Here is a 22,980-nt window from a genome sequence, read left to right as displayed (position 1 = left end):
GTGCTAATAGCTGAAGTTTTGGAAATAACTTTATTAAACAAATAACCCTGTTCCTTTTAAGAACTTTACACAGAATTCAGATTTGCTGGGTGTTACAGCTGTTCTCATTTGTGCTTTCTTAGGTCTTTCATACTAAGCGTTTTTGAACACCAATTAGAAAAAATTGGCACCGCGTCCCCTTAAAATGTATTCAGTAACAATTTGTTATAGGGTTCCTGAGTGGGATATGTGTGGGCTATCAATAATTGAGAGTATTGAATCTACGATGATAGATTTTATTGTTTCTGCCTGTAATTTTGTTGATATTTCCATTTATAGTTTGAGGCTCCATTATTAAAATTGTGTAAGTTTAGAATTAACCATTTCTGGTGAGTTGAGCCTTTTCTCATTCAGTGATAACCGTCTCTAACCCTAATACTTTTATTTTACAAAGTCTGCCTTATTAATGTTAATGTGATTTCCCCATTTTTAACCTCTAAATCAGATGGGGGAGGGGCGTGGAGGAGTGAGAGAAACCAAGGGAGAGATGGGGTAATCAGATCTCCCAGGAAAAGCAATGGTCAAAATAAGACTAATACAAGCATCAGATTTGAAAAGTAAGATTAAGATTGAGTCAGTATTTGCTGAAGAAAAAAAAAAAATAAGCCTCACTTCCTATTTTATAAATTTATTCAGCAAATATGTATTGGATGCAAAATATTTATGTAGGTTCTGGGGAACAATGGTGAGCAAAATGGAAATATGTATAGGTGTTACTGGACTGAAGGGGTCCATTTGCCTGCATTTGTGAAAGCCCAATAACGCACCAAGAGGAGTTTGCAGCAAAGAAAGTAAGAATGTATTAAGGAGGTGGGGCCATGCCCAGAGTCACAAGTAGCTCATACTCAAACACCCAGCTACCCAATGACTCCCCGTCCCAGCTTCTAGGGGATGGGTTATATAGGGGAAAAATCATTTAATCATGGTGACTCAGGGAGTTAGGATCATTGTCAGTGTCCTGGTGTCTGCGGATTGGTCAGTGCTAGGGGGTAGTTGATCACTGCACCCAGTCCTGACTTCAGCCTGGTGTTGCAAACATGCAGTTGGTTTGGATCCTTCTGGAGCTGAAACACAACTGAGGACTAGATGGTATCTCTAGCTTGACCTAAACTCTTCTCTGTAGTCAACAGACCTGAGGCTTTGTTCCTAACACTGTGGGATGCAGACACAAACTTCACTGTCCTGAGGGCTTAATGATTAAGCAGGGGAGAGGGAGGTGGGTGAATTAGGGTACTAGGTTAGGCCAGTTGAAGTCAAAGGGAAAAAAATCAAAATAAAAAGGCAGATTAAAGAAAATAAGATTCCTGAACACGATTACATGGGGAGCATATGTTCTACCAATTCTTCTAAATGCCTTCAACGATTCTATTTCTAAGTATTTATGCTACAAATATTCTCCCTTCAATATGAAATGATTCATGTGCAACAATATTCATTGCTACAGTCTTTGCAATACCAAAAGATTACAAATGTTTTAATTAACCATTAAGGGTTAAATAAACTATGGTATATGCATTGTGAAGCCATTAAAAGAATGAGGAAGCTCTGCATGTATTGCTTTGGGAAGATCTCCAAAATATATTAAGTAAAAACAAAGCCAGAAAGTGCCAAGCATGTATAGTATGCTACTTTTTGTGTGGGAAACAAAGGAAAATATGTATGGAAATACTTGCACATTCACAGAATTATTAAGAGCATTTGTCTGAAGAAGGAGAAATGACTGGGGACAGGAGTTAAGGAAGGCTTACCTTTCCTGAATATTCTGGTAATTTTAAAATTTGGTATGTTTTGCTCTTCCAAAAAATAAAAATGTCCCCCCTTCCAAAGAAAAGTAGCTACAAAAAATAAAACCAATATTGATGAAAAAACAAGTTTCATGTGTGCCTCTAGACCTGTGCTGACTAATGTAACTGCATAGGGTAGTTGAAATAAGGCCAATCTAAACTGAGACAAGTTTTAAGTATAAAATACACTCCCTATTTCAAAGACTTAGTAGTAAAAATAAAGAAAAATACCTCATTAACTATTTTTAAAGTATTGATTGTTTAAATGATACTTTGGATATACTGAGTTAAATAAAATACAGGGTCTGGCAGAAGTAAGGCCTGCTTGGTTGGTAGGGTAATAATATGGATGTGATAATTTACGTTTTAATTTGAACATTTCACCTAAAATGTCATATGGTGTGCTTGAGTGTGATATTGTTATGTACAGAATTACATGCTTATGATTTTATAATAAAAGATGTTGTAATTAAAAAGGGGCATTATTTGTGCTAGACCCTGTATATTAAAATTAACTCCACCTGTTGTTATTTACTTCTTTTTAATGTGTCTGTGCGTGAGAGAGCCCTAATCAGTTAAGAATTTAATGCTCAATGGGAAGAACAGCTCTTTGAGATCTAGACCTGTAAGTTTACTTTTGGCCAGTGGCTGAAGTTGTAGAATGGGAAAGTTCAAGTTCTCAATGTGTCTAGGTCTATATGTCTGAAATTACACATCCATAAAATACTTTACTACTTTTGAACAGTATGAATTAGTAAATTAGATTATGCCTCAGATTAAGCAACTCTGATCTGATTAGTTTTTAGAGATAAATAAGTACTTATAAATGGAATAGTCCCCAAATTAACAGAACATTTTAAATATTAACCTCTATTACTTTGAATGAGTTAGACATTAAAGGAAAAAAGTATTCTTACAGAAATTGCTAGCTCAGAAACATTTTTCAAGTTCATGTATTTAAGGTGAATCTTTGGACAGATCAGAAAGTTTTAGAAATTTAGGTTAAAGAAAAAAAGATACGTGTCTTCTCTCCTTTAAGTATAATTCAAGTATAGTACCATATGTGTAACTCAGTTTATTTTTCAGGGAAGAAATTAATTAGTCTGAATTTCCTAAACATTTTATACTGATTTATTGGTCAAAATAGCTAACCTAAATTGTACGTAAAGTTTGATTTTTTAAAATGTAAATTTGGGCTCCACTAAATTGAATCATTTTAACTTCTTAAATTCCAATGGTAATTATGTTTTGAATTATGTCAGATTGAAAATAATTCTTAAGATCTTTAGGAAATTTAAAAACGTATTGATATTGAGTGAATTAATGAATAATTATTGCATGACTACATTGTTTCTTTGATACAATATTAAATCATTGATTACTGAGCATATTAAGTTTATATACATTTCTTTTTTATATTTTGTTCTCATTTTTATATACTCTGGAATAAGTTTTAGCTTTGGGTGGGTCAGGTAAATATGTTTCTTTTTGCCACTTTAGGTTGTAAAGCGTTATGTATAGCCATGTAAAGTTGTGTTAATATTTATGAGCTTTGCTGGCCTGTTAAAATGTTTGTGTGTGACAAACAGTTCCCAATAACCTGCCTCCAAGCTTTCTCTGTGAAATAGAAGTCACTTTCTTTGATGATCATGTAACTATAAGAGCAATGGTGACAGATATATACAACTCTGTATGGGTGTTTATTTTTCAAGAGAAAAAGAGTAGTTTTGTAGCTGAGAGTAGGTCCAGCTGCCTGGTGCTACGGAGCCAGTACTCGAAAGGCAGGTGCTGATGTGAAGCGTTTTATTCCGATGCCAGCCACGCAGAAGACGGAGGATTTATGTCACAAAGCCCACCTCCCTGGAAGAGGGAGGACAAAAGTCTCAAAACCCATTTCCAGGTCTCAATGGAGGCAGATGTTTTTATAAGAAGGGAGAGGGGAACAGAACAAAGAGATCAAAGGGCGGGGGGACGGGGCGGCGGGATGTGGCTGTAAAGTTCTCTACGTGCAGATGAGCACAGTCCATTTGGGTAAGGCAAGAGAGCTCACTCACCTTATTTCGCCAGGAGAGGATACAAGGAGTTAGCAATCTGCTGCATAGGAGATGGCTGGCACTTTGATCTTGTACTTCCTAGCCTCTAGAACAGTAAGAACTAAATGTTTGTTGTTCAAACACCATTCAGTCTATGGTATTGTTACAGCTCGCTAAACTAAAGCAGTCATCTATAGGTGGTTCCTGTTTTACCTGACGCTACATAGAACGCTGGGCTGTAAGCTATAGGCCCAAGTTTGTGCATTCAGGGCAGTCTCAGAGACTCACGGAAAGGATCAGGTGTTTCAGATTTGTCAACAAAGCCTGTCGGGTACAGAATTCCAAGCCGCAATAGCTTAGACAAATTTTACACCATACCAGTGGACTGAGTCAGGATTTCTAGGACACTACAGTCTGATAGCAAATGGCTTCCTAAAAGTAGTTCACTGCTCCAAGATCCAGAACAATTTCAGAGAACTGAATTAACCGATGAGGGAAATTTAATTATGGGTACTTCTTTGGATTACTGTTTATGCAGTTGTAATGTTCTCTTTTTATGGATATGTGTGGAAGCCCTTTTAAATTCTTAATCTATATCTAACCTTCACTTTAGTGGACTCTGTCTTTGTAAACTGGAATTTTAAAGTGGGGTCTGTTTCTGAGTCTCCAGAATTCAGACACATTTACTGAATCTCCTTACATTCATAGCAATATTCAAAAGGAATCTGTACTCCTGCTCACCAGGATATAATGGAAGAAACTGTGTAACAGAAATCATATTTGAGAATAATTCTCATTTAATCAGCAATGACTAGCCCAGTATTAATAAACAAACTAAGTTTATATATAAGATCAATGCCTAAAAAACTGTTCCAGTAAAACTGAAATGGTACATGACTTACAGGGTATGTTTTACAAGGAACTTCTTGGCAAGCCAAGAACCTTAGTAAATTTTGGAGAAGCTGAGGAGAGAAATTCACCTAAATTGTTGGGTACTACTGGAGAAATCTGGTGAAGAGTTTATTGGACTTGCTTCCCTAGCCTTCAGATAGCAAATTTGGGAGGCTTTAAATGTCTAATTCAAGTATCCTTATGAAAATTTTCAGACAGAAGTTAATCCTGTTTCTGGATTTGCAAAGTTAATACAAGGATTACACAATTAACATTCTTGCTGTATCTAGGTCAATAGGTCAAACCTGCCTTTTTGCAGTCAAAAATAATCTTGGCAGATTGTGATCATAGGGAAGAGACTTTCAAGAAACATTGTCAAAGACTTATAAATGGATAAAAGAAATTACTGAGTAGCCTTTTATTTTATAAAAAAGATTTTTGATTTTTAGAGGAGGGGGGGAAGAGGGAGAAAAAGAGGGAGAGAGACAGTGACCTGACCAACAACCCAGGCATGTTCCCTGACCAGGAATGAAACCATCAATGTCTTGGTTTGTGGGGCGACACCCAACCCACTAGGCCACACTAGTCAGGGCTTGAACAATGTTTTAGTGAAGTGCTAGGTATTGTCTAATGGGTGCTCTGGGTATTTTCTGAAGGGAAATATACCTGTGATTGGCTAGGCTGTTATACAACTCTGTAATGTTAGAAGTTAAATTGTAGAAGACTGAGAGTAATGCAAATGAACCATGAACTACAACTTATTTCTGCTCTGTGGAAAAGATGACCACTTTAGATTTTATTGCCCTATAGGTTTTACCCAGTCTTATATCTATTAGCAAATTATTTTACACATTTTTAACTGCCTGTATGTCTGTTCTTCAAATTCTCCCTTTTACCAATTTTAACATCTTATTAGTCCCCACATTCACTGATTTCAATGAAATGTTTCACGTACTTAAATGACAATGAAAACATTGTTGTCTGGTAAATGGGTAAAGAGATGTGCATTTACATAATGGAATACTACTTGGCCATAAAAAGGAAATCTTACCCTTTGCAACAGCATGGATGGAATTGGAGAGCATTAGTCTAAGTAAAATAAGCCAGTCAGAGAAAGACAAATACCATATAATTTCACTCATAAGTGGAATCTAATAAAGAAAATGAATTAACAATCAAAATAGAGACAGACTCATAGGTAGCAGGCTGATAGCTGAGGAGGAATAGTTGGGGGGCTGGAGTGTGTGAGCAAAAAGGAAAACAAACTCATGGATACAGACAACAGTATGGTGATTGCAGTGTGTGAGGGGGAGAGTGGGGGAAGTAGAGGAGGGTATAGGGGGAATATATGTGATGGAAGACGACTTGAGGTGGTGAACACACAATACAGTATACAGATGAGATGTTATGGAATTGTGCATCTGAAACCTGTATAATTTTGTTAACCAGGGTCACCCTAATAAATTCAATGAAGAAAAACACTGTTGCCTGTAGAACTTAATCTTTAATCTCCAAAGACCTTTTGTACTACTTGATAATGGGTAATATATTCATATTAATGGATGTCATTCTGGGGACCATATAAACAACCTTTACTTTTTCTTTTTTTTTTTTAATCAGAGGAATTTTGGAATAATCTCTTCTCCCATTATGCAAATTGATGACACTGGCAAATTCCTTAAACATCCATTAAAATTGCCATAAACTGATCAAATCTTTTATAAAACAATGCCTGTTTCAAGAACCATCAATTCAGCCCTGGCTGGTGCAGCTCAGTGGATTGAGTACAGGCTGCAAACCAGAGAGTCACCAGTTCAATTCCCAGTCAGGGTACATGCCTGGGTTGTGGGCCAGGTCCCCAGTGGGGGGCCACGTGAGAAGCAGCCACACAGATGTTTCTCATTCTCCCTCCCTTCCCCTGTCTCTAAAAATAAATAAATAAAATCTTTAAAAAAGAGAAGCATCAATTCCCAGATGTACACAACTAATGATCATGTTTAACATGCTGGGGTTTTCTTTTTTTAGATTTTATTTATTTATTTAGAGAGAGAGAGAGGAAGGAAAGGAGAAAGAGAGGGAGAGAAATATTGACATGAGAAACACCAATCAGTTGCCTCTTGTATCATGCCCTGACTGGGGACCAAACCCGCAACCCGGGTATGTGCCCTGATGTGGAACAGAACCAGCAACTTTTCCCTTTTCAGGACAATCCCCGACCAACTGAGCCACACCAGTCAGGGCCACGGATGTTGATTCCTACATTATTTTGGATTTGTATTTTCTGAGGTATCTCATAATATAATTTCATGAAAAATGGGCAGGTAACTTTATGTAGTTCAAAATAAAAACATGGCTTTTTTCCTATCATAGTATATAAATTAGGTATCCACTATCACATGAAGTAATAATACTTCCTGGAAAGTATACAGACACTAATAAGTACTGAACACTTTTAAGTTTCTTTTCAGAATGTATGCAGATGAAGTGAGATTGTGTACAACAGACCAAAGGCTACCCACGGACCAATAAAGTCATAAAAATGATTTAAAGCAAATTTTATTGATTGATTTTAAATAAGGTAAGTGAAACGTGGGCTCCGAATTAAACATTTTCAAGTAACTTCTGGTTGTATAATGAAAGAATATAAACATTGAATTTTTTACTATTACTATACAAACTGAAAACAAATACTTTCCAAATTGTAGCAAAATGAACTACTCTACTACAATATCATTAAGTTTAGAAAGTCACTGGCAAGTTATTTGATGGGATCATATCCTACAATGTTTTCTCAATGTAAATTTTAAAACATCCTGAATACTTTCATCAACCCATGTTTCTGTCATTGGGAAAATATTGACATTCCAAGGAACTTCTGCTACTTTAATTTTAAAAGGTTGAAATAACGAAACAAATGTATTTTTCAAGGTTAATACAATTCGAGTACAGTGGTACTAAGAACAACACATAATTTTAATGAAACCAAATCTATTTGAGGAAAGGCAAGTCATAAAGTTAAAAAAGGTAAAATTACTATTAGAATCAGTTGCACATGTTTACTTAAGAGCACTTATTTTAAGATTTTCACTGGGAAAAATCTTGAAACCCTTTCTTTTTTCTGTAGCTTAAATAGTGGATTATGTTCTACTAATCATGTTTCTATAGTAATTTTTCCCCAAGCAATTTTTTTGAAGGAGAATTTTATTACTTAGAGAGGAAGGAGAGAGACAAAGAGAGACAGTTACAGAGGGAAACAGAGGAAGAAGGAGAAAGGGAGGGAGGGGGAGAGAGACAGAAGCATTGATCAGTTGACTCCCAAACATGCCTCAATCAGGGATCGAATCCAGGACCTTTTGATGTACTGAACAAAGCTCCAACCAACTGAGCCACACCACCCAGGGCTCTATAGCGATCCTGTTAATTTTTGTACTTGCCAATGTGTTCACGAGCTATAATAAGCCTTTGAATTTGTGCTGTACCTTCATAAATCTGCAAGGAAAAAAATATACAAGTAGGTTAAATATCTTCAGTACACAAATACTTCAATTTACTCAATATTTTAGAAAGTACTGTAAGCTCTACTGTAACATCCAACTGAACTAAAACATATATAGTATAGTGACTCAAAATCTGACTGTGACACCCATGAAAATATATAATTCTGTAAAGATTTTAAATTATTATAAAAAGTGATTTACCAAAACTTTGGAGGAGTCTTGAAAAATTGAATATTAATATTTCAAAAAAATGGGAAAATATTCCCCACATTAATATTTAATATGGGAAATCTAAAGTTTGACATTGCTAACTGTTTTTTTCTGAATTGTTCTGAACTGTTTTTAGCCAGTTGTTACCTTTAGTCATTTTCTATTCCTACTCTTACATCTGATTTTTTCTCTTGCTGCCTAAGGAACAGGGTTGCAAAAGAAAATGATGCTGGAAAGATTTGGTTTTGTTCACTTCCTAGTAACCAACCCTCACTTCCAATTTGAACTTTTAATCCTAGAAACTTGTTAGTTCATCTCTCAGATGGCAGAGAAAAGTTAAATGGTTCATAATTGTAATAATTATAATTATAGGCTGCAGAAGAGGGATAGTATCACCAGATAAACCTGTACCTTTGGATACAGCACAGATTCTGGCCCTCACTTTCATCATGTCTAAATTGAGAGGCTGTACTATGTCTAAATTTCCTTCTCACTCTAGCATTCTAAGATTCTACTACTAGAATTCAAATGACTGGATTTCTCAAATAGTTTTGGAGAGGGAAGCAAGGGATGAGATAATTAAGAACATGGGTTATACTTACTTAAGCTACATGCAAAGAATGTGTAGGAATGTAATTTCAACTCCTTAACAGTCAGGAGTAGTTACATTTACACAGTCCTAAAATTATTTTGGCCCTTTGAAGGCAACTGTGAGGCTTATGTGGACCCCAGTGAAAATGAGTTTGACACCCCTGCACTAAATGATCACAATCTACTGTCATCTATAGACACATGGTTTCCTAAAAAACAACAAAAAAAACAATTATTTTTAATGTTACCTGATAGATCTTGGCATCCCTCATTAGTTTTTCCACAGGATATTCTGAATTAAATCCAGCGCCTCCAAAAATCTGCACAGCATCAGTAGCTACCTGATTTGCAATATCTCCAGCAAATGCCTTTGCAATAGATGCATAATAGGTATTTGAGCGGCCAGCATCAACCTCCCAAGCAGCTCTCTGGTAACTTAATCTAGCTAGTTCAACTTTCATTGCCATTTCAGCCAGCAAAAATGATACTGCTTGGTGCTAGAATTAAAAAGAAAAAAGTTTAAGAATATTATTGACTAATTTAAAAGGTTTCTCCTAAAGTTTTTAAACTTTTAAACTAATCTTAGACTAAAAAAGTTATACTCTGTTTCCTCCAATTTTAACATATTACAAAATCACAGTATACGTACCAAGAATAGGATATTAACATTGGTACTGTATTATCAACTTAACTATAAACTTCATTCAAATTCAGCCAAGTTTTCTACTCATGTCATTTTTTCCTTTCAAGGATCCCAAATATAATTCTGAGTTTAGTTGCTATTTCTTCTTAATCTTCCCCAGTCTGTTACAATTCCTCAGTCCTGCCTTGTCTTTCATGAACTTGACATTTTTAAAGAGTACTGATTATTTTTGTAGGTTGTACTAATTTTGGTTTGTCTGATGTTCTCTTAGGATCAAAATGAAGTTATGCACTTTTAGCATGAATACTACAAAAACTGTATATATCCCTTGAGACTCTACTAGGGTTTTTTTTTAAAAAAAAAAACTGCTACATATAGAGAATAATAATATCAGATGTTGTCAGGGGAAAGTGAGTGCCATGACAAGGACAAACAAAAGATGCCTCTTATCTTCTAGAGATCCATAATCAAATAGGAGACATAAGGTGGATACTTTCACTAAGAGATAGTAAGAGATACAATTCATGGAATTGTATGAGTTATATGGTCAAGATATATGACAGGATGGATATATGTTCATCACATATTGATAACTGCAAAATTCAAATACATAGTACAGTTACAGATTTGGAAAAATATATTTATGGAGAAAGAGAAGATACAGCAAAATATCCACTGTAATTATCTCTGAACAATGGGACTATAGATAAGTTTTATTAATTTTACTTATACTGTATCATATAAATTACAATAAACACAGAATGGGATATATGCTTTAAAATAAGATACATGAAAAGAAGTCCTATAGGAATGAAGACCTGTAAATGATGATGTATCTGCACTGACTAGTATTTGCAGTCGTTATCTATTCAAGAGTAAGCTAAACTAATGTATATTTTACCAATCTGTATTTATGCAGTTACAGCAATATGAATGAGCTAATGTAAACTGTATTTTTGGACACAAAGAAGTGTTTGGTTTTAAAAAAAAGAGCTTAAGGAAAGAAACAAATCCCCAGATACTTCCAAGAAGGAATTTAAATCCTAATTGAGAAGGAATGGCACAAAGAAGGAAAAAAAATCAGACTGAGATTTGGGTTCAATGGGAAAGTAGCTGGAGTTTTAATGAACACACAAGAACAGGACACTTGGATGCAAGCATGAAGGTAAGGGGTTAAAATTGAGATTCCCTGAATGCAAAGAAGAAGCACCTAGGAAAAGAGCTTCTTTCCAGGGGAGAACTAAAAGTTTCTGCTCATGAGGGCAGGAAGGCCACAAAGCTTAACTCTTGCCCAGGACTCTGCCTGAAAGGCTCAAAAACAGAAATAACTCTCTTAAACAGTGGAATCACTGTGTACAGCCTCTTTGGGTCAAGATTCCTAAGTGGAGAAAATTAATGCAAGAAAAACAAAAAAGAAAAGAAAAAAGAAAACCAACTCTTGAAATGGTGAAATCTCTGGGGTACCTGATAAAGGTACAAAAAAGTATAAAATCAATCTCTAAGATGCTATCACAATGCACTGAAGACATTACCTGCTGAGGATAAATTTACAAGCAGAGATTAAGGGAGAGAACACACAGACAAGGGACAGCACTGTGGTGACTGTGGAGGGGGTGGGTGGATGTGGAGGAAGGCATGGGGAGTGGGCAGAAAATAACTGGCCATAACAGAGAGTAGAAGATGCAACAGACCCAAAGACTAATATTCTAAGAATTTGGAGACAACAGAAGAAAATCTGAAAGTGACTATAAAGGAAGAATTTTTATGTAATTAAGGAGACAAGAGAAAGAGAAGCTGTGTTAAAAAACCAGGACACCATAAAAAGGGTGAAAATGAAAAAGGGCTGAATATACCTTCTGTAAATAAAAAAGTCATTAAATAATTCAACAGATAAGATTAAGTAGCAGATTAGGCACAGGATCAGAGAACTGGAAAACTGTCTGGAAAAATTATCTAGAATATAGCATAGAAAGATAAATAATGAAACTAATGAAACTACTGAGATTTAATAATCATAGAGCAGTATGAATCCAAATTTGATCTGTGAACCAGACCACAAACTGCTACTGGTTCATGGTATAGAAAGTGAGAGCAAACATTTAGAAACCTTTATAAAACTTGATGTTGTTGTGACATTCTTATATTTACAAAAATAATGGTTCATGATCAGAAATTAAAAACAAATTGATCTTTCGTCAGTTTGAGAACCACTGACACAGGGGGACAAAAATAAGGGGTGTTCAGTGTACAACCTACCGAGAGTTACAGGAGACAATATATCTCTTCAATACTTGAAGAGATAAGAGTTAAACATTTTTCTGGAAATTCATGGAAGACAAGACTCTTTAGTACTACAATTATATGCTAATCAAGAAGACATGAAAAGTAACATAGAGTAAGAGCATGAACTGGAGTCCTGAATCTGTGATGTATAAATTGTGTGATCTTGGCCCTGGCTGGTGTAGTTCAGTGGATTGAGTGTCAGCCTGAGAACCAAAGGGTCACTGGTTCGGTTCCCAGTCTAGGGAACAAGCCTGGGTTGCAGGCAGGGTCCCCAGTGTGGGGCTTGCATGAGGCAACTACACATTGCTGTTTCTCTCCCTCTTTCTCCCTCACTTCCCCTCTCTAAAAATAAATAAAATATTTAATAAAAAATTGTGTGATCTTGGACAAATTATATAATCATTCTCAGCCTCAGTTTCCCAATGTTAAATGGAGATTATAATACTACCAAAACAAGCATAGTACTAGGAGAAGTAGACAGTAAAATGTGTAGCGCAGTGTCGGGTATACAACAGGCACTCAGGAAATACTGGCTGTTCTTTTTTCTTTTAACACAATTCCCGCAGCTGACAATAGTTAATGGCAGTCTAAAGAGAATCTACTCGTGAAAGTCATCCTGATAGATCACATTACCTTCTTGCTACCAAAGCAGAAACAGTTTGTACTTAGAAAATAATTTTCAAATATTTAGATGAAAATGAATGTATTTGCATTTGAACAAAGCAAGCACAATATTAAAATTACCTCAACAAGCAGCTTTCCAAAAGTCTTCCTCTCCAGGGCATACTTGGTAGCTTCATCCAAAGCTCTTTTTGCTAGTCCCACAGCACCAGCTGCTACCTAGCATTGTAACATTTTACAAAGCAAAAGTTCATGCTCACTTTAAAACACACAGTATAATGGCTATTTGGCTAAGATTCTAAATTAAGGATTATACAGAGAGGTAACCTATAGTTTAAGGCAACAAGAGACTAGGGGTGGAGTGGGGAGGGAAACCAGCATTTAAATTTATATATTTATGAATTTAAGATTAATGGAAGACACTTGTGAGGTATAGGATCATCACTAGAGATAAGTCATTCTTCAGTTTAACAAAAGAAAGCTTTCCAGGGAAAATATCCCTAATGAGTGAAAAAAAATGAATATGAGGGGGAAACCCTAAAAATGGAATTTATAAAATATTGTGTATTTATTCTTACATTTAAACTTCAGTCACCTTCAAAGTACTCTCCATTTGATGCAATACACCTATCAAGATATTTTTTTCCATTGCTAAGTTTTGAATTTGCCAGTTTTTGATGCTTTTTAATGCCTTTGCCCTTTTTTGTTTCACCTCTTCCACATGGGCACAATGTTGCCTTTTAAGGACTTTTTTCCTCAGGAGAAACAAACAAACAAAAAAATGTTGCTCCTGGCAAGATGGGGTGAATGGGGGAGAGCGTGGCATGGGAGTCATATCGTTTTGGGTCAAAAACTGCTAAACACTCAGCATGGTGTGAGTGTGCTCATAAATCACCCATCATGAAATGTACAAATGCTTTGAAAAAATCTTCAAAAAAAAAAATTTCACTGAAGCCAAATGCAACCTCTCACAACAATGCCAGTTGGTACACTGATACAGATGGGTTCCTAGAACACTCACCTAGCTGGGGAAGCCTATATACTACAAGGGGCCTCCTTTCTAGAAGATAATTCTGGGTTTTTTTGGTTCTCCCTTGTGCATATCAGCAGGAATGATTAAACTTAGTATAAACTGCCTCTGTAAATCTAGCAGCAATTGCAGTAATTTTGTATTTGCTAAAATAATTTCTGTAACAGGCAGCAAAAGAACTGAATAATTCTAAAATATAAAATTATAAAGCAGATATTAAAAACTAAATACATGCCAAGCTTACAATGTTAAAAATAAAACTACTCAGTGTAATGCATAAGAGATCATATAAAAATTATCAAGTCATATTACTTACTGGAGGTCTGGTTTTATCAAAAGCTCCCATTGCAATTTTGAAACCAGCCCCCTCACCAATTAAAACATTTTCTTTAGGCACTTTCACATCTTCAAAGGTAATTCCTCTTGTATCTGAGCATCGCTGGCCCATATTTAATTCCTAGTAGAAAAAACAATACACATTAAAGGAACATCTTATAAGCTAGCATGAATTTTTGCTGTAACTACTGTTTTATGACTTTCTGCAATTGTCTAAAACAAGGGTTAACCACCTATGGCCTGTAAATGCCTACTTTGTAAAGTAAACTTTATTGGAATATACTCACACCTATTCGTTTACATACTATTTATGGCTACTTTCTTACTACAATGGCAGAATTGAGTAGTTGTGACAGAGCCCTATATATATAACCCTGAAAATCTAAAGTATTTACGATCTGTACCATTACAAAAAAAGTGTCAACCCCTAGTTCAAAACAATGTTTCATGTAAAGGTTTACATGTATATATTACATGTACCTACAAATTTCATTATATGTTTGAAGTCTCTTTCCCTTTTTACTGCTAAAAAGCATTTAGCAAACTGACTTAGGACATTTAATTTTAGCTTCACTAATAAAGCTAGCAGAGTAATATACTAGTTAAGTTGAACTTCTTTTTTCTTTCAACTGTTTCTTAAAATTAGATTGAGGTAGAACTTACTACATAGAAAAATTCATGTGTCTGCACATACATTTCTTATAGGTCTGTTTATGTGTCATCACCATCACAGTCAAGACACAGAGTATTTCAGCACTCCCAGAAGTTCTCTTGTACCCCCTTTCAGTCATTTTGTTTACTGGGTTCCCAGCTCCAAGCAACCACTGATCTGATTTCTCTCCATGCAGTTTTTTTCTTTTCCAGAATGTCACACAAGTAGAATAATAAGGTCAGCCTTCTGTGTCTGACTTTCTACTTTTCATAGTGCTTTTGAGATTCATTCATGTTGCTGTTGGTCAGTAAACCTTTTCTTTTACTGCTGAGTAATATTCCACTATATTGGATGTACCATATATCCATTATCCATTCATTTGTTAATGAACACCCCCTACCCCCAGTTTTTATCAATTATAAGTTAAGCTGCTATAAGCATTCAAGTATGGGTATTTGTTTTCATTTCTCTGGATGAATACCTAGGAATGCTGGGTCTGTTGTAAGTACACATTTAACTTTATAAGAAACTGCCGAAGTAGCTACATTCCCTCAACTTTTCTCTTGAAAATATTCAAACCAACAGAAGAGCTGTAGTCATAGTATATACCTTTTATCTACACTCACCAATTTTCAATGTTTTGCCACATTTGCTTTATTTCTGTGTTGGGGGTGTGTGTATGAATAACTATTAGCATTATTTGAATTATTTGAGAGTAAGTTGCAGACATCATGACTTTTCTTAGAGAATAAAATTAACCTTGTTTTTAATAAGCAGCATGGGAAGTATAGGCTAGGGGAACACAGAGCTGTAAACAAATTCTTTAATTTGCTTGCTTTAATATTAATGGTCTGCTTCTAGGCTTGAAGAAATGGTGACAATAATATATATTTGACAGAAAAATAAATCAACATCTCTTTATTTTGTCTTTAAGAGTTGATAAACTCGACTACTTTAGACCTTCACTCAGATATACTGAGAAAATTGTTTAAGAAAACACTGTTTATGCTATTTTCCAGAATCACCTCAAACACCAGAACATTTAAAACCAAAAAGCTTCCTGGACTCATTTTCAAGCCATGTAATTTCTAAAACACAAACCATTTTGAAAATCATCAAATTTCACAAATTTATAAAATGTCTGATACTTCAAAAAAATATAAGGAAGTTTAATTATATACAATGTAATTATGTCTCTCTCATGAGAAAGGAAGTTTCCCAAGCACAGGGATTTATGTCTGTTCTGATCCATACAATTTCCCTGATACCTAAAATAGTACCTACCATATAGTATTAACTCAATAATAAATATTTATTGAATTAGAGATTTTTTTAATGAAAAAATTGAGGAAAAAAAAGAAAATGAGACTAGATATAGCAAGATAAAATTGGAAGCGGGTTTACTACTTAAAAAAGTATAAACTGTTAAGTCCTTTATACTTTTTAGAGATGGCTGTAACTTTGGCCCTAAATTTTCTAGCAGTCATCCCTAAAAAAGAAACATGGATAAAATATAAATAAAACAAACCAATTGCTTAGAAGAAGCACAACCATTCTTAGTACTTATAATTTGTTATATATAACAATCTCATTATACTTTTATTTGTAAAGTACAATCTACCTTTGTATCTACTGTTAAGACAAAATATAGAATATAGTGTCAGAAACTGCATTGAGTAAGTTACTAAGACACCTTTGTATTGATCTCAACTCTGCCTCTAAATATGTAATTCTGAGTAAATCATTTCATTTGGATCTCAGTTGTAATATTCAGTACACAGACTGAAATAATATAGACACTATTTTCTACCTTTCATATTCTATATCCTATAAAAGAAATTATTCCTCTCATGAAATCTAGCAAAATGCTTCTATTTTAAAGAGGCATGGGTACAACAGAGAGATTCTGATGGCTTTTAAAATAGGATTACACAAATAGACATTATTGGTTTAGAAGTTTATGTAATTCGGTCAATTTAAATGTTAGCCTTTCTAGTTCAGGTAATGCCACCCTTAGTCTAATATCTGAACAGATAATCTGTACCTTTCCCCATTTAGGAGGAAAATAATATATTCATGTAACCTTTACTAATTCAACATCATTGGGTCATTTATAGTTTTCTCTGCCATACCTTCATTTTGCAAGTTTTTTACTGTTGTAAAACTGACTCTCCTCTTTCTCTTCTCAGTTATACTCTCAAAATCATGCTTCCTTAGCTCTCACGAGGTTTACTTTAATGACTTCATTTCTTTCCTTCTTTGATTTGTTAAATGTAAACTTTTCTTTTTAGTCTCCTTGAAATGCTACTGCTAAATTATCTCTGCACATTCAGATTACAACACCTTTCAGCTATGTTAAAATACCTTTTCTTACTTAAATATTTTATTGCCTTCTCACATTCAAGGTTCTTTAACATTTCCATACCTTTCTCAGGCACAGATTTTTATCTCAGTGATGTCTGGTGTGGGTAATCAATTTATGTCAGTGTTTTAATCCATAAAATAGGCATAAATGCCACTTATCCTATCTGAAAGGTTACTGTCAGGAAGTAAAAAGAGTGGGACAATCTTCTGAAATATCTAAAACTCCATTACTGGGCAGGTCCTATAAATAAGTTTGATTTCTGCTTCATTATTCCTCACAACTGTTATTAGCATTCTACACAGACTGGCACCATGAATGGCCACTCTTTCAAATAATGACTTGCAATGATTATTCTCACCTTAAAACCTCTGGAAATATATAGATTAGTTCACCTGATAGCATCAAAACACAGCTTTATTTTTACGTCAACTTAATATTTTCAGTAAAGGAAACTGAAATGATAATTTTAAAACTTTTGGTTCAAATAATAATTGAAGCCTTAACCACTGATAAATATATACCTTACCTTTCTTCCAATCTGTACTCCTGGAGTGTCTGCTTCCACAATAAATCCAGTAAAAGCTTTACTAGCAGGAGTCTTAGGATCCGGGGCAGAACGAGCCAATAAAAAATACCTAATATATACATAAAACACAATAAAGATAATGGTATCAGCAGACAATATATGGTGACTGTTATTCTCAGTTCATCTTTCCAAGGATTCCAATATTATTATCCCCTATTTCCAGATGAGGAAATGAAGAATCAGAGGTTTAAAACTTGCAAAAGCCAAGTTACATATTTATGATGTGGCAAAACTAGTATTTCAGGTCAGGTCTACATCTTTTTTAATTTTTAAATCTTCACCCAAGGATATGTTCATTGACTTTAGAGAGAGGGAAACATCAATCAGCTACCTTCCATACACTCCCTGACCAGGGATCCAACCTGCAACCCTGGTATGTGCCCTGACTGGGAATCGAACCTGCACCCTTTCAGTGTACAGAACAATGCTCCAACCAACTGAACCACTGGGCCAGGGAAAGTCTACTTCTTAATTACATGGTGTTTAACTTCTTTTAGTATACAAGTTGCAAGTAAAAATTCCTTATGTCAAGGTAATGTAATATAAAAAGAAAAGTATGTATATGTTAAAACTGACACTTTTCCTTTCCCCAAACTAAGTCATTTCTTTAAGGGACAAGCAATATGGAAAAGGACAGCAGGTAGGGTTGCCTGTGAAAAGAAACAATATGAGTTAGAGACCCTTATGTTCTGACTCCTGTCCTCTTTATGCAGCAGTTAGTATTGTTGACATAGCTAAATTATTATACGTATTTGCAGTTTTCCCTCTAAAAGAATTTATCCCAGAAAGATGTTAAAATGAAATATGAGGAAAAGGCAAAACATCCAAATATCCATGTGACCCATGTTCTAAATATCCTCATAGGAGGAATTTTCTAAAAATTCCTTAAACAACACATTTATTTTTTATGTTTAAAACTAATAAACTAACTTCCGGCCAAGATGGAGGTGTAGGTAGACACGCTGTGCCTCCTCGCACAACCAAAAGAGGGACAACAACAAATTTAAAAACAAAAAACAACCAGAACTGCCAGAAAACTGAACTGTATGGAAGTCCAACAACCAAGAAGTTAAAGAAGAAGCATTCATCCAGACCGGTAGGAGTCGTGGAGACGAGCAGCCGGGTGGAGAGGACTTGCAGAAAGGCAGCAGCTGGAGGACTGTGGCGGGCAAGGCGGAGGCTGGCGGACTGGGCGAGGCGGTGGCTTGTGGACTGGGTGGTCCCACATTCATGTGCAGATAAACCAGGAGGAACAACTGGGGAGCAAGATACCAAGCAACCCAGGGTTCCAGTGTAGGGAAAGTCTCAAAACCTCTGGCTATAAAAACCTGTGGGGGGTGAGGTAGCAGTGGGAGAGACTCCCAGCCTCACAGGAGAGTTCGTTGGAGAGACCCACAGGGTCCTAGAATGCACACAAGCCCACCCACCTGGGAATCAGCACCAGAAGGGCCCAATTTGCTTGTGCGTAGTGGGGGAAGTGACTGAAAGCTGACTGAGAGCTGAGCAAGTGGCACTGTTTCCTGTCAGACCCCTCCAACACGTACAGTGTCACGATGAAGTGACTTGGGTTGCCCTGCCCTGATGAATACCTAACGCTCCAGCCCTTACTACGTAACAGGTACACTGTGACAAAAAAAAAAAAAAAAATGGCCCAATGAAAGAACAGATCAAAGCTCCAGAGAAAATACAACTAAGTGATGAAGAGACAGCCAACCTATCAGTTGCAGAGTTCAAACACTGGTAATCAGGATGCGCACAGAAATGGTTGGGGATGGTTACAAAATAGAGGAAGAAGTGAAGGCTATGAAAAGTGAAAGAAAGGAAAATGTACAGGGAATCAACAATGACAAGAAGGAAACGGGGATTCAAATCAACAGTGTGGAGCAGAAGGAAGAAGAAACATTCAACCAGAACAGAATGAAGAAACAAGAATTCAAAAAAATGAGAGACTTAGGACACTCCAAGATATCTTTAAATGTTCCAACATCCAAATCATAGGGGTGCCAGAAGAAGAAGAGCAAGAAATTGAAAACTTACTTGAAAACATAATGAAAGAGAACTTCCCCAATCTGGCAAAGGAAATAGACTTTCAGGAAGACCAGGAAGCTCAGAGAGTCCCAAAGAAGTTGGACCCAAGGAGAAACACACCAAGGCACATCATAATTACATTAGCCAAGATTAAAGATAAGGGGAGAATCTTAAAAGCAGCAAAAGGAGACAGTTACCTACAAAGGAGTGCCCATAAGACTGTCTGTTGATTTCTCAAAAGAAACCTTGCAGGCAAGAAGGGGCTGGAAAGAAGTATTCCAAGTCATAAAAGGCAAGAATCTACATCCAAGATTACTCTAACCAGCAAAGCTATCATTTAGAATGGAAGGGCAGATAAAGTGCTTCCCAGATAAGGTCAAGTTAAAGGAGTTCACCAGCCCTTATTACAGGAAATGTTAAAGGGACTTATCTAAGAAAAAGAAGATCAAAGATATGAACGGTAGAATGACAACAGACTCATAGCTATTAACAACCAAACCTTAAAAAAAAAAAACCAAAATGTAAACAAACTAAGCAAACAACTAGAACAGGAACAGAATCACAGAACTGGAGATCACATGGAAGGTTATCAGTGGGGTGTGGGAAGGGGAGAGAGGAGGAACAGATACAGAGAATAAGTAGTATAAATAATAGGTAGGAAATAGACAGGGGAAGGTTAAGATTAGTATAGAAATGGAGAAGCCAAAGAACTTGTACAACCCCTGTACATGAACTAAGGAAGGGGAATGTGGGTGGGAGGGGGAATGCAGGGCAGAAGGGAATAAAGAGGGGAAATGAGACAACTGTAATAGCATAATCAATAAAATATATTTAAAAAATAAATAAAACTAATAAACTACCATTCACTCTATAGTTTTACTTGATAATAGTAATACACAGTAAAAATTGATTTTTATCACTTCTTGGCCTTTTGGCTAATATCAAGTATAGTAAAAACTGATTTTAGTTTCATGTATTACCTAATTTGTCTTACTACATGAGTTCTTAAAAATTATGAACACTTCTAATTGCATGGTTAGATTTCTCTCAACTTGTTACATTTCAATAGTTTAATTACTTGCTAATATTATAATCACATAAAGATAATGATATCCATAATTATTAGATACCTCCAAGGGATTGATAGACATGTTTAAAGCAAAAACAAATGCCACTCTGGTAAGTTCATTCCCAGAAATAATGCTTTACTTGCCAGAAAACTGCCCTTCAGAGTACACAGATATATTGACTCACACTGTTTACAGATGAATACAGACACTGGACAGCACTGTTGTTGGAAGGCTTGTCCTTATGTTGAGCTGAATTCTGTTTTTCTAACTTTAACCCATTAAATGCTAAACTGGCTTCCTGAACACGTGTACGAGACTGCTTTTCTTTCTGTGTGACATTATTTAAAAATTTTCAAGATTCTTCCAAACTAACCAAACCTAATTCCTTTACTCTTCATAGGACATGTTTTATAGGCTCCTCCTAAAGTAGGACTCTTCGATTCTGAATTCATTCCATTTTGCCAGTGCATATCTTAAAGTGTGTTGCCCAGAACTGTTACCATTTTCCCCTTCTTGCTGATGCTATCTTTCTATTACTGTGTTTTAGCAAGAAATTACATTAGTTTTTTAAAGGCAGATACATCATACTGTTGATTCCTACTAAACCTATAATGACTTATTAAATAAACTTTCATCTTTTTTCCCCACAAATAATACTATCAAATATGTTTTCCTTCAACATTTTAGATTTATACAAGTGATTTTTGATCCTCTGTTGAGCTTCATGTCAGTATTTTTGGACCTATACATTTGGACATTTTAGATTTCATAAAAGTAGATGTCTTCTCTAAGATAACCTGAGTTTTAAAACTGCCATTACATACTGCTTGGAATCAGAGAAATTTGCTCTCAATGGTTTTCTTCCTTCCTCAGTCCTAGGAGAACGGTCCCCAGAAGGTGCAGGCGTAGGGCAGATGGATGAAGTTCTAGCTTTCCTAATCAGATACAGCCAGAGCAGGTATTTCTGTTTTATTTTATAAATTTAACTTTTGAGAGTTAACTTGAAGACATAGTTCAAGGCTTAAAAATAGTTTTTGAAAATCACTGAACTACTTATAATCTTTTATAGACCTTCTGTAAGTTCTATGAATAAAACTTATCTTAATACTGATGGTTTCATAATAAAGGAAAGAACAGAGGGGAGATTCTGAATGTAAAATAATTACAAAATGATATACAGAGATGTTTTAAACAACATACCAATTAGCTTTGCCTCCATTGGTTATCCACATCTTCTGACCATTAATAATATACTCATCTCCTTTCTTTTCTGCTTTGGTCTTAATACCAGCTACATCAGAGCCTGTTCCAGGTTCTGTTACACAGTAGGCCTGGAATATATGGAAACAAGAGAAAATATCTAAATGCTAAGTATTAAACTCTGAACATAGAATATGGAGTGTATTTTATTTTTTAAGTCAGTACTTTAAATACTTTACAATGCCTAAAAATAAAATGTCCTTGGAGAATCAAATAAACTGCTAAATATAAAATTATTTAATATATAATTTAAGCTTGGTGTAGGATACCAGTAAACCATACCAAAAATTAGAATGTTAGATCTCTTCAATCCAATTAAATTCAGTTTCACATGTACTTACTCATTCAAATATCTAATAAGTAGTTTATACCATGTACCAGGTCACTACTACTACTACTACTACTACTAGGGGGTATAGACTAGATGGAAAAACCAGAGATAAAAGACATCCTGTCTTCAAGATTTTCACACTGTAACAGTGGGGATGACTGGTATGTTGTTATCATGTATCTATTAAAGTCATATACAATAGGCTTAAGAAACTAGCTTAGCTTTAGGGTGTCAGAAAAAGCTTCCCAGAAGCGATGCTTAGAATTTCATAAAGGAAAAGGAATTCTTTGGGGATAGGGAAAAGAAGAAATGTGTATTTCAGGAAGAAGTAACAACATATGCAATGATACCAAGATAAGAAGCAGGGTTACCCAATGTTTGGAATACAAAAGTACCTGAGTTCTATAACATGGTAATTCTGTGCATGTAAGGGAATGGTAGGAAACAAGTCTGGAAAGAAAGCAGATGATAAAGAAACCTTTATATAACACACAGAAGTTATAATTTTATCTGGTTGAAAGAGGGGAGCCTCTTAAGGCTGTTAAACAGAGGGGTGACAAAAGATAAGCTGGAACAGAAAAAGGGGCAGAGGAAGAAAAGCACTGGGTAGCTGAAGTTCATTGAAGTTTACTGAGTGACAGGTCCTGTGGATACAAGGCCCAAAGACAGTCCTTTGCCCTTAAAGTACTTAGAATCCAAAGAAGAGAGAAACCTTAACAGTTAGTTTTAA

At 35.4% G+C, this 22,980-nt stretch overlaps 1 protein-coding gene across 2 annotated transcripts in view; it reads right to left on the bottom strand.

Moving 5' to 3' along the window:
* Nucleotides 1-7,408: 7,408 nt before the first annotated feature.
* ACADM (acyl-CoA dehydrogenase medium chain) overlaps nucleotides 7,409-22,980 on the bottom strand; it is a 36,569-nt gene continuing 20,997 nt past the window's right edge. Inside the window, exons 7-13 of one of the 2 annotated variants that reach the window (XR_004903236.1) lie at nucleotides 21,860-21,990; nucleotides 17,502-17,610; nucleotides 13,939-14,079; nucleotides 12,716-12,811; nucleotides 9,294-9,542; nucleotides 8,033-8,236; nucleotides 7,409-7,971 (exon numbers count right to left, since the gene is read on the bottom strand). Coding sequence is in view for 1 of the 2 variants with exons in the window: in XM_028513065.2 (XP_028368866.1) it covers nucleotides 8,165-8,236; nucleotides 9,294-9,542; nucleotides 12,716-12,811; nucleotides 13,939-14,079; nucleotides 17,502-17,610; nucleotides 21,860-21,990 (798 nt within the window). In the remaining variant the exon portion in view is untranslated. Of the gene's footprint in view, nucleotides 7,972-8,026; nucleotides 8,237-9,293; nucleotides 9,543-12,715; nucleotides 12,812-13,938; nucleotides 14,080-17,501; nucleotides 17,611-21,859; nucleotides 21,991-22,980 lie in introns of those variants that run through there. The other variant, XM_028513065.2, reaches the window with a different exon arrangement.

Source organism: Phyllostomus discolor, chromosome 5 (assembly GCF_004126475.2).
Source record: "Phyllostomus discolor isolate MPI-MPIP mPhyDis1 chromosome 5, mPhyDis1.pri.v3, whole genome shotgun sequence".
Classification (NCBI taxonomy): domain Eukaryota; kingdom Metazoa; phylum Chordata; class Mammalia; order Chiroptera; family Phyllostomidae; genus Phyllostomus; species Phyllostomus discolor.
This window is presented reverse-complemented; position numbering and strand designations above follow the sequence as displayed.